The 12,363-nt window shown below is 40.5% G+C and overlaps 1 protein-coding gene across 1 annotated transcript; it reads left to right on the forward strand.

The window, feature by feature from the left end:
• Positions 1-3,717: 3,717 nt before the first annotated feature.
• Positions 3,718-12,130, forward strand: LOC115661418 (protein SIEL). The gene is made up of 9 exons (XM_056314642.1): positions 3,718-4,437; positions 5,110-5,190; positions 6,514-6,744; positions 7,594-7,785; positions 7,885-8,025; positions 8,196-8,285; positions 8,652-9,184; positions 10,273-11,907; positions 11,996-12,130. Exons 1-8 carry the CDS (start codon positions 3,763-3,765, stop codon positions 11,201-11,203), a joined length of 2,874 nt encoding a protein of 957 aa, XP_056170617.1. The 5' UTR covers positions 3,718-3,762; the 3' UTR covers positions 11,204-11,907; positions 11,996-12,130.
• The last annotated feature ends 233 nt before the right edge of the window (positions 12,131-12,363 follow it).

Here is a 12,363-nt window from a genome sequence, read left to right on the forward strand (position 1 = left end):
GAAAGGCTAGCGGCGAAGTGGCGAGCAGCGTGAAGGAAGAAGGGCAGCGACGAAGCGGCGAGCGGCGTGAGAAAGAGAGGTGAGCGGCGTCACAGCGAAGATGATCTGTGGAGAGTGAAATAGCAAGAGAGGAGACGTGAAAGAAAAGAGTGATCTTTAGGGCTTGTTTTAAAAAGGGGTAAAAATGGAAGTAAACTTGATAAATGACGGTAAAATGGGAAGTTTCGAAATTTTCATTAAACTAGGGATCAGCATTCCGAGAATTCAACTTCTCACGGCACCTTCCACCTGGCATTGGCCAAAAGTCCCTTGGAAAGCATTGGAAATAGGGGTGAGCGGTTCCCGGTCCAGTCCGGTCCCACTCAAGAACCGGGAACCGGACCGAAAAAATCGGTTCCCAGTTTCTAGGATCGAGGACCGGATCGGCTAGTCCTGGGACCGTGGACCAGACCGGACCATCGGTCCGGTCCGGTTCCAATTAAACTAACTTTATTCAACCAACAATGGCTATAGTGTCCAAAAATTCTTAACAAAATACTTAACAATCACGAAACAATTACTAAATGAAAAAACCAGACCTACCTCCGTGTTCTCTCTAGTGCTACTGTCTCGCAAGTAATCCTGCATCGCAAGCTGTCGCGGAAAAGTGAAGGAATCAACTCACACGAGAACGAAAAATTCCACATCTAGACCGGACTTAAAACAGGCAAATCTCCCCCACACTCAATCAGACCAGAAAACGGATGCGAGACATGGGAGCATTTCGAAAAACCTGGACATCGTCCTTGAGCCGCTGCACCTTGGCAGCCAGCGCGTGCTGCGAGGAGGGCAGGGAGGCGGCGGAGATCGAGTACCGCCGGGCGAGAGGAGCGCTCGGCCTCGGCTGGTCGTCGGCGTTGAGCGAGGCGTGAGGCCACTGGCAAGGCCACAAGAGGGAAAGGCGTTGAGCGAGGCGTGAGCGAGGTTGCGTAAACTGAGTGAGGAATTGGCGAGAGTGAATTGGGGAGAGCCTCGGTGATTAGGGTTTGCTGCAGAGGACTCTGTTTTCTATTTTATGGGAAAGGGGGACTTTTGCCGCAGAGGCCCATAGTGGCCATAGGTAAACAGATAAAAATGATTTCTATTTTTTTCATAAATTTTAAAAAAGTAAATAAATAAATATATTTTCTAAGCAAAAAAAAAAATTATCGGTCCGGTCCGGTCCAGTTCCCGCCCTAGAACCGGGAACCGGACCGATACTCCCGAGAACCGGACCAAACCGGCCGGTTCGGTTCGGTCCCGGTTTGGGCGATCCATGATGCTCACCCCTAATTGGAAATGCAATTGCATCTTTCCAAAGTGAGTAAAAAAAGTTATCAAACACCATTTACATTTGGCCAAGGGACTTTAGAGCTCAAATGAGTATTCCAAATGCTGAACCAAATGGGGCCGAGGGGGCTAGAACTTAGATTGAAGGGCACGAGAGTCGTTCTTTGAAACATGTTTTTTGGGTGGAGAATTCAAGAGAAGATTATAGAAGGAAGAAAACATGCAGACAAGAAGAATATTTTGGAGAGAGAATCGATGAGGACCGAAGTGTCCTGACGTGGGACAGTAATGATTACTTAAAGTGCACGAAGAATTTAATTGAACATATGAATAAGTTGCTAGCACAAGCTGTTGATTGCTGAATTTAAGGCTAAATAAAGGAGATTCGCGTATCAAGCCTAAAATAGGGGATCTCCTCTATATATATCTCGCTGTATTTAAGGCTAAATAAGGGAGATTCGCATATCAAGCCTAAAATGGGGGATGGGGATCCCTTCTGTATATATATGTGTGTTAATGTAACAAAAGAAGATAGAAAAAAGAAAAATAAAAAAGAGGGTCTGGAAGGCTTACCCGAGGACGTAAGCAAACTGCCGAACCTCGTTAATTCTTGTATTCTTCTCCTCCTCTTCTTGATCTGCGTTTAGATTGTTAACATAAGTTACGCAAATAAGACTTGTCTCCTCCTCTAATCCCATGGGCTATCAATCTAATACCTCGGATGATAATAGGGGTATACCTCATTTTGTATTCATCCAAACATGATCAAAAATATAAAATCCTCCTCCCTCTCTCTTCTCTTTTTATCTTCCAGTCCACCGCCACTGTAGCCTCCGCCACCCTCCCGATCTTTAATCTCTATTGCTCCAGCTCATTAATGGCTAGTCTCCCTCCGATCTCTTCCCTAGTTCCCTCTCTCTCTCCATCTCAACATGGACACTCAGCTCGGTCCCATGGCAGAGTGACACATTGTGTTGAGCCTTCTTTGACTGGATAGAGGACACCACCTCCAAATCTTGACGGGCATGGAGGAGAATGTGAATAGAGAGAGGGAAGGAGAGGAAAGCAATGGTTATCATATGTAGACCTGTCAAAATGGTCATAAACTCATTTCTTAACTCATAAATGATGGGCTGAGTTGTTATATGTGTTAATTAGTTACATTTGGAAAATGAGTTATAAATGAGTTTAAACATAATATAAAGTTAAATGGATTATAAATAAATCATAAGTGGGTCATAAATAGGTTTACAACTTATGGCTCTTTCTTCATTCTCTCTTGCCTTTATTTGATCTTGTGTTCTCTCATTTCACACTCTCATTTCAGTTTGGTATGTGTTTTCTTATGGTTGGTATCCGGTATAAGTCATTAGGATTGTATTGTATGGAAATAGATTAAAACGAGTTAAATGTGCCTATTAAGGCCACACCAATTTTCACCCAACCCACCCGTAGTTGACAAGTCAAGTCATATGTCTTAGTGCATCGAATGATGATATGGGGTCCACCCCATTTTGGGTATTAGGGTTTTCTTGCAAGATTGGATCGGGTGTGGATTAGAGTTAGATGGACAAGTAGTACGATCCTAAGATGGAGACAACAAATGGAACTAGAGTTCGAGACGGCGAATCTGAGTCCATGAATCAAATAAGCTTTTAAGGGCATCATCGCTAGACTCCTCGTGTAATATAGTTGATGATGAACAAAAAAAACAAAGCCATACATGATGGGCAATGCAAGAACATGAGAAGAATTCGCATTCTTGATATCCAGATTCAAATACTTTCTTTAACCAAACCAAGGAAATACCGTTTCGTTAGGAATAAGCTGAGAATACATTAGTCATTCCTATTGAAGGAGTATGTTAGAAGACCCTTCCATAAACCTAAATTAATGCAGATATCATAAAGGCGGAGTTTACCAATTCCAATTAGACCGGGAATGTAAAAACTCGCCAATCACCTCTTCATTGTTACAATAAACCAAATAAACGGGCCGGGTCAATGCATCATGGGCAGATTAATCCCGTTTCGAAATCGGACCCCTCCGGACCGAACGTGCAGTTAGGTTTAGAGGGGGTCCGTTCTTGCCGGCGGAAACACGCGTCCTCACCTAATTGGCTCAGGGTGATGACATTGCGTAACCTTGTATTCACTCCCTCAACCATAATAAGATCACCGATATTCACTTCAGAAACTCCAGAATGGAATCGTGCCCTTTGTTTTGTTGTCGGGCTCGTTCCAAAGGGCCGGTTCGACCCGATAAGAAAAAGGAGCTGCCCATTTGCTAAATCGGGCCGGATCTTTAGCCCGGGGAGCCCGCGTTCAACTCCGGCCCACGAAACGACGTATTATCATACCGTGTCGGTTCCCGCCGTTCTTCTTCTTCTTCCTCTTCTTCTCCCCCTGTTGCAGAGCAGAAGCAGAGCAAGGCACGCTTCACCTCCCAGCCCCGATGGAACCGCCGGCGGCGAGCTCCGGCGAACCCTCTCTTGGCCCCTTACCGAGCCTCCCCGGTACTCCTCTCACGCGCCACAACCTCGCTTCTCTGAGATCCCTCGTCATCAACCCTTCGACGCCGATCTCCTTGATCGCCTCCGTCTTCGAAGCCCTAAGTCGCCATCTCGAGCACGGCCGCGACCCCCTCCTGCTACCGCACGCCCTCAAGCTCCTCTCCGAGCTCGCCTCCCACCGCCCTGGCCTCCCGCGCGCCGTCTTCGACTGCGTGCGCTCGCGCCTGTTCTCGTCCGAGTCGGCGCGCGCCGCGGCCGAGTCCCTCGACGCCCTTGCGCTCGTAGCGGAGCGAGATGAATCCCTTTCTTCTTCCTTGGGTGGCCAGTTCGATAGCTTCTTCGTCTCGCTCTGCTTCGATCGCTCCGTGTCTGTGCGGCGATGGCTTCTCCGAAACGCCGAGAGGTTCGGTGTTGGGCCTCACGTGCTGATCACCGTGTTCCTAGGGTTCACGAAGGATCCGTATCCATGCGTCAGGGAAGCTGCTTTGGACGGATTGGTCAATCTAAGCAAGTCGAGTGTTTTTGAGGATCGTGGTCTTGTTGAAGGATGCTATAATCGTGCCGTGGAGCTCTTGGGGGATGTGGAAGATTGTGTAAGGTGTGCTGCTGTTCGAACGGTGAGATAATAGGATTTGTAAAGTTTGCTTTTTGGTTGTTTAGTACTCTGTAATGCAATCATCATAGTTACTGTCTCTTCTTTGTTTCCATGGCAGTCCTAAGAGGTAGATTCAAATTTCGTGGCAACTTTTGTTATTTAAACTCTAAATGTTTGCTAGTCTGTTTGGAATACCAAAACAGTTCTATTTGGAAAACTGGTTATTAAGGTAACTTAGTGCTTAATGTCACACACATCGGGATAGGAACCCGAGACCTGGATTTAGATGGTGAATCTATATGCATAATGGAAGTCAAATTGTCCATTCCTATTCTTCATGAAAACGAGTACCAACAATAAGAATTATGTCGAGCCTATATATTTTAGCATGCTTCACACAAGCTTTGGAGTATTGTTTGGTATACTCAATTGCGGTCATTTTATTTTAATTTATTTCTCTTTGAGTTAGTGCTCTGAATGTTTTGTGTCATCAATCGGAGATGCATGGCTGCCCTTTAGCCATTATCATTCTTCCAAATAAACTCTTCACTAGAATATGATTTGGTGTTGATATCGCAAGAATTTGTTTTCCATTAAATAGTTGATTCCCAGTTTACACAGTGAAATCACTTTGCTAGTTGCTGCACTATATACAAGTTGCCACTCATTAATTTCATGTTGGGTGTTGATTTAGGTCAGTGACTGGGGGCATATTCTTGTAGCATCTATGCAGGGGACAGAAAAGAGAGAGCAGTCAGATGCAATATTTATCCAGGTAGGCTTGAGAATTCTCTGCTCTTGTTGTTTCCTTAAAGCAAAAAGGGCTGGAAGAATTTTGCTTGACAGTAAGCCTTGTGTTTAAGTAATTAACTTGCCAATTTGAGGCGGGGCGGAGGATCTCAGGAATTTAGCATTTACTTTTGTTCTTGAAATTGAATTTTTTACACTTTAGTTGCCAAATGTGTACTTCTAGCTTAATCTGTTCAAGTGTTCTGATATTGCACAGACAATGTGTTCTTGTAGGAGTTATTTACATTAGTTTACATGGTTCCACTGAACCTAAATCAAAATTGAAAAATCAGTAATCAAGCATGTCTTCCCGCACTCAAGATTTTCTATTCTAGATTTCATGTTTCCTTTCTGTACAATCAGTAATCATTCTCTTGTATACATTGTCAACAACACCCATGGGGATAGACATTTTAGCACTAGTATGCTTCAAGTGCATAATTATGCAAATTGGGAGTATATTAGTTGCCCCAGTTATTGTCAAAAACACTATTTCAGAGCTACATTGCAAGTTTCACCGGTGTTTCCTTAGAGTAATTTATATTTTGGCATATTTAGAAGTGGCTTTATCGTGTGAGTTGGATTCTTGTAGACCATGTTTAATTGTGAAACTTGGTTTTATTGATATTCTTCGCTGTGCAGATCTATCTTTGCTTTTAATTTGGTTGTTCCTGATAAATGATTGTAATTTCTATGGTTAATGGATGGTTTGTTGGAACGCCAAGGAGATGTGACTAGTTTATGCTTAGTCTTATGACAATTTGGACATGAATTTGTTTATATACCACTTTTTCCTGAACTTTGTATTCTTTTCATATTTTCCTTGAGTTAATTAATAGAATTGAGTGATTTTGTCTATTCCGCGATAAAAGCAATGTCAATTGGTGAATTTCACTCGACTCCAGAAGTTGATACTTTTTATTAATTAAAGTTGGAGATTTACTGAAGTTTATTTTTACTTGAGTTGGACACAACAGCTCAACAACTCGGCGTAAACTGTAGTGAACGGAATACTCAAAATAGGCATGTGGTTCATGGGTTTGGTGTCAAGTGTGAGCAAATTTGAACTTGTTAAGTGGCAATGTGAACTACTTACGGTCAAGTCTTCACCAATCTCCTTTTTTTGGGGGGTTGATTTGATTATAGGTGAGTAGCTTGATTTGTTAAGACCTAATCTGCACATACATTACAATGTTTTAGCTTGAGCTTTCTGAAACATGGGTTGTCATCTTGAAGTGTATGTTTATCTTTTCGTACATCAAAGATTATGGTCTCTAAGATGGCTTGTTTAACTACATGTGGTCATCAGCTTTGTTCTATGGTCAGAGATATGAGTATGGAGGTTAGGGTTGAAGCATTTGTTGCCCTTGGGAAGACACAAACCGTTTCTTTGAAGAATCTGTTACAAAGCTTATCTAAGAAGGTCCTAGGTAGTATGAAAGAGAAGAGATCTGTGTGTCAATTGACAGGACCAATTGAACTGTCCGCATCAAGTGTTGCAGGTGCTTTAGTGCATGGCTTTGAAGATGAATATTATGAGGTAAATTTGTGGACTTCATTTGTACATCTTTTCCATGTAAAATCACCTATGTTAATTGAACTGCCTTCTTGCATTGTACAATTCAGTTGTATCTCTCTAAGTCCTCCGGGTAATGCTAGAGACTAATACTGTTAGCTTCCATGAATGATTAAAATGTAATTATATCTATGCCTTTGATGTGCAAATTCACTTACGGTCTTAACTAGCATGATCTCTGAGATTGGTCTCTTATGTGTGTATACTAATATTATGGATCCAGAGCATATCTAACTCTTTAATTGAACTCTACAGTAATCAAAGAACAATAATCTTCCTATGTTTGGATGATCACTGGGGACCATCTCCAATGGTCTAAGAACTCCCTTTAAGGCCAGACATGCAAACATGCATATTGCTGTCTCTCTTAAGTTGGAAGTCAAGCTCTATATGTTAATCTAACGTAATTTAGTGAATCGAAATACATCTGACGAGAGAAGAGAACAATTAAAAGCGAGAACCAAAAAAATGGGGATATGGATATGCAGATTCAATATCAAGACTTGTAGGCACTGACATTAAGTAATTCTGTTGTTTTACTCATGGGAGAATTTTGATTTGATAAGAAAGCTGGTCAACATGTACAATACTTTGTTTATGCTGTTGTGAGCATTAGAACAACCTGAAGTTTTCTTCTTCCAAATTAAGTTTACATGTTGATATATGTCAAATTTCTTCTTCCAAATAGATTTTTCTTTGAATTACATACCTTTATTTGCTTATTTTTCTATCTGTCCCTTTTTTGGGGCATTTTAGCATTAGTCTTGTATGATTGCTTTAACAAGTGGGATCTGTTTGTGGTGAATCCAAAAGGTCCGAAGGTCTGTTTGCGACTCCATGCGAAGGTTATGCATGATTTCTTCTGAATTTTCTGGTGAGGCTATAAATTTGTTGATGGATATGCTAAATGACGATTCAGTGATCGTCCGCTTAAAAGCTTTGGAAACGATGCGTCATATGGCAACCTGTGATCATCTTAGTTTGGAAGTAATGCACATGCACATGGTGAGCTGAATCCATTCTTTTTATTTCTATTGTGGGCATTGCCAGCTGAGATCTATACATACGGAATTTTCTGAATTGTAAGTTCAATTGATTTTGCAGTTCCTTGGAACTCTTGTTGATAAAAATGAATTGGTACGAGCTGCAGTGAGGAAAGTACTTAGATTTGTGAAGTTGCGCGATCTGGAGCTTTTTAAATTATCTGTTAATGGCCTTATAGAGAATCTGGAGACATATCCTCAGGTTTGTTATCTTAAATGAATTTGAGTTCTTTTGTTTCATTTTACAGCTCAAAGCTCCAATAGAAAAGGTTCATGCTGTATATTTATTTTTTTAATTCTAGTTTAGTACTTTGATCTTCTTGTCACTAATGGCTTGAAGGATGTCTAATCTGCAAATTCTATGCCTCCCAGGATGAAGTTGACATATTCTCGGTACTCTTCCATGTTGGTCAACGGCATGGGAACTTTGTAGCTTGCTTTATCCATGAAGTTTTTCATGAGGTTAGCAGCTCTCTCTCTCTCTCTCTCTCTCTCTCTCTCTCTCTCTCTCTCTCTCTCTCTCTCTCTCACTGTGAGGAGCTGGCAAGTACATCTAAAACTGCTTTAATTCATTTTAATTGTTGGAGATGATTTTTTTTTAAAGTTTCCTGTGGCTTGGATTAGAAGTGTGTAGCTTTGGACAACCTTCAACTAAATAGAGTGGCTTGTAAATTTTGAAATCATATGATTGAATTTGTCATCAACTGGAAGAATCTTGATCTTCATTTGCAGTTAAGTTGCTGCTTTAAGCTTCATATAATCCTCTAGTCCCTTGTACTATCTTGATCCATTCATTTTTATCTAATCTTTTCTGTTCCTTTGGATCAGATGGAGCCTTCTTCTGATGGCAAGTTGAGCTTTGATTGTGCCAGAGTAGCTGCTTTGCTTGTATTATCCATCTCGGCCCCTATCTTTGCTGAACAAAATATTGGTGAAATTCCTCCGAGAGTTTTTTCTTATGCAGTTACCCTTTTGGGGAGGATCTCTCATGCTGTTGGGGATGTTACTAGTCAAAATGCCCTATTCGCATATTTTTCTCAGGGAAGTAGTTGCATGGAAGATAACATTTCTGAATATGGAGAGCAGATATTAGCGAATATGGGTAAAGATGGGGCTGCAAGTTTAGCTAGCAACGAGATAAATGATCTTGATCAGTTTCCTCTGGGGGAAGCTAGCTTTGAGCACACGAAGACGTATGCCCGGAAATTCTGGCAGCCAACGGAGGAACCAAAGTTAACTGCAGAACAGCTACAGATTCATGATGATTTGACTGAGTCCCTGAATGGTATCTTTACCAAGGTCAAAGCCATCTGGCACTTGGTAAAAGCAGGTTTTACAAATGAAGTATTGAAGATTTTAAGGTAGTATTATGACAGGGTCATTATTTCTTTACACCTATTATGAAATTGAGTTGGTAGTTTCTACTAAAGTTGTTTGGATTAACATCTTGCTGGACCAGCATTCAGATGCAATATCAAATTTGTCCTGTTTATACTACTGATAAAATTTTGGCCAAAGAAAACTGCTGATGTCTGATGAAACTTGAACATGAATACCTGATAATCATTACTTATTGCGATGTCCATCTCCCTGTCTTACTCAAGCTGTTATTTGGCTTGGTCCAAACAAATCCAGAGTCTAAGTTCAGTTTGCTGTTTATTTTCTCCACATGAAAACCGCCGGAGTTTTATAAAGATCAATTGGCAGTTGATATTTAAGAGGCTTTGTTAATTAGGAAACTGATAGAGACTGGGAGTTGGATTGTTATTGATCAACTTTCTAAGGTCTAGGCACTATAATGATTGAGATTCTTGTTGATCTTTGTCTTTTATCATTTTTCTTTTCCAAAATAAAAGATACTCATTGTAAACATTGCAATAAGTTTAATTATTTTGTGCCCAGTCAAATCAATCATGTACGAAAGTTCCATATGAGTATTCAGTATGATACATAGCAGTTGGATTGCATGCCTTCCCTTGGGAAATGATGCAGGTCCTATTTGGCTACTTACCACTGTAATGATGTTGATTTTGTCTCTGTTTTGGGATAACTTGTGCTTCTAACGTTTTTGTTTCTGCATTAACTTCAATTGTTTGGATTTGACTCTTATTGGATATCAAATACCTCAAATTTTCACCAACATATACCTATTCATTTAAAGTCGTACTGAAGTTATTCCATTATTGAGATATTAAGATGTTATTCGATTGGGGCCAACTTTAAAATATATTCTGCTTTATTGCAAAATTTCGCTTTTTCTATGCTGCCTTAAATTTCCAATGTTGATTCATGATCCTCTTTCTTGTAATCCTTTGCAGTTCCCGATTCTTGTAACTTGAATCATATCATTTACTGTCCCCTCTGCCCTATGCATGTTTCAAATTCGACTAGTTGTGCATATGTATGAGGTTGTTTTGCTACAATGATTTAAACCTCCCTTTTGTCATAGGGTTTGTGAGGAAGAGCTGGAGACACTAGAGACAAAATGCATGGGTTCTCCAGCATTAGCATTCACTTTGCAATATATAAGGGCTTTGAAGTTGCTTGCTAGCGTTTGGTCCTATTTTCATCCCACCTTTGGTCAGTGTTGTAGAGTAGTTGGTCAGCTGGACATTCTACTGGTAAAGCTAGAGAGGACACTCAGGGATATGAAGTGCAGGTTCACAGGGTTGTCTAAAGAAGATGAGTTGTACCTCATGGAGCTTACAAGTGTTTCCTTGACATTGAATTTATCAATATTAATGACAGGCTGCAGCTATATTGTTAATTTGAAAAGGCTAGCAGCTGTATTGTCACAGGTGGAGTGCCTTCAACAAGAACTTGGTGTTGAGCCATCTTCTTTCCTATCTGAACTGAAGAAGTCAATGCCTGATATTCATTCTGCTGCAGGCAGCATGTTTTCCCTTCCCCATTTCTTAGGGAAGATGCTTGATGCTTTCTCTCTTAAGCAATTTGAGCTCTCAAGAACACTCCTGAGCTTATTTGCAGAAATTACTGTCCCTGATAATGATTCAGAAAACCCTATTCATTTTATTCATGGTTTACCTGTTGGTATACGACTAGAGATTACTTTGCGCAACATCTCCAGGGAGAATAGACTGTGGCTAGAGATGACGATGGGAAAAGAGTCAAAGCAGTTTATCTTTCTGGACCTGAAGTTGTTTGGAGGATCCAATGAGTTGAGGAAAGTGACCTATTTTGCTACCTATTACAAAACTCCAAAAGCAGTGTCATTCTCCTTGAGAGTTTGTATTGGAGTGGCATGTCTCCCTGATGATATTCATGCAGGCATGAATAATGGGGGACCAAAACGTGAATTGACTTATCTTTCTCCTGAAAGAGAAGTCTACTTTTCTGCTGAATCTCAGAAGTTAACTTGAGCAATCGAGGTGTTAGACCATTATTGTCAAAGCATGTGCACCGTGTGAATATCGTCTTCATCATCAAGAGCAGCACTAGGCGCTGCTATCATATTTAGACTCTGGGAAGCTTCTAAATGAGCAACAAGAAGTTCATTTCTTAGAGACGTATGTTTAACCTTACATTACATCTGTTGAATTGCTTGTTAATTCACAGTATGCAATTTCAAGTACAGAAGATTTTAGACTAAGATTGTAGATCCTGTCCTGTAAGTTGTCTATTCTGGCAGTTTGTGACTAATCCATTATAGGGATATGAACAACATTGATGGTAGATAAAGGAGAGGAATTATCTCCAAGAATCAAGGCAAAGGTAGAGTAAGCAAAGATGTCTAGGTTGCAAGAGCATGTATTAGGTATGAGTTTGAAGTTGATTTTGATGATGATAGATTTGTGGCAGATTTGGGAGGGAGGACAAGTGATTGTAGACAGTGGGATATCTCAAGAATACACTGTAGCCATATGTATTAATTACGTGAAGTACGAGGTTAATCATTATGTTGATGATTGTTTGAAGAAAGATGCATACGAAAATGTTACCAATTTTTATTGCCAACATTGAATGGGAAGAAATATGTGGCTAGTGTCCACTGAAGAGCTGATGTTGCCTCCTCCATTCAGAAAGCTTCCAGGGAGGCCCAGGAAAGAGTGCAATAATTCCAAAGGTGCGAAACCTAAGAAAATTTGCCAGGATTATAATACATTTGTTACTTGAGTATGTTCACTGAAACTTATATAGTTTTTTCTATTTAGGGTGAAAAGGGGAGACCAAGAAAACATCTGAGACCAGCCAAGGTGGAAGGGACAATCTAGCAGACAAGCAGATACTAATACAAGAACTGGAGCTGTCAGTTCCCAATCCAATGTTAGTCGATCTGAGAGATAAAAGGTGAGTAGTTCATTTTTCTTCCATTATGACCAGACTAAGGGCCCGTTTGGCAACTTGCCAAATAGTAAAAATTTATGTTTTTTTGTTCCCAGAATCAGTTTAGGAATAGAAATCCGTTTGTTAAATTTTTTGTGCCCGGGCACAATTTTGCAAAAAATTGTTCCCAGAATTAGTTTTGGAACATAATCAAGAAGCAAAAAAAAGTAGCTTCTTGATTCTGAAACAATTTTTT

Source organism: Syzygium oleosum, unplaced genomic scaffold (assembly GCF_021117445.2).
Source record: "Syzygium oleosum isolate NSW1041296 unplaced genomic scaffold, Sole_v2.1 Sole_v2.09, whole genome shotgun sequence".
Classification (NCBI taxonomy): Eukaryota; Viridiplantae; Streptophyta; class Magnoliopsida; order Myrtales; family Myrtaceae; genus Syzygium; species Syzygium oleosum.

Excerpts from the sequence above, each read along its gene's own strand:
- LOC115661418 (XM_056314642.1), top strand. The coding sequence starts at position 3,763 with ATGGAACCGCCGGCGGCGAGCTCCGGCGAACCCTCTCTTGGCCCCTTA. Across the intron at positions 5,191-6,513 it reads CAGATGCAATATTTATCCAG|CTTTGTTCTATGGTCAGAGA; the intron begins GTAGGCTTGAGA and ends TGTGGTCATCAG. Across the intron at positions 9,185-10,272 it reads GAAGTATTGAAGATTTTAAG|GGTTTGTGAGGAAGAGCTGG; the intron begins GTAGTATTATGA and ends CTTTTGTCATAG.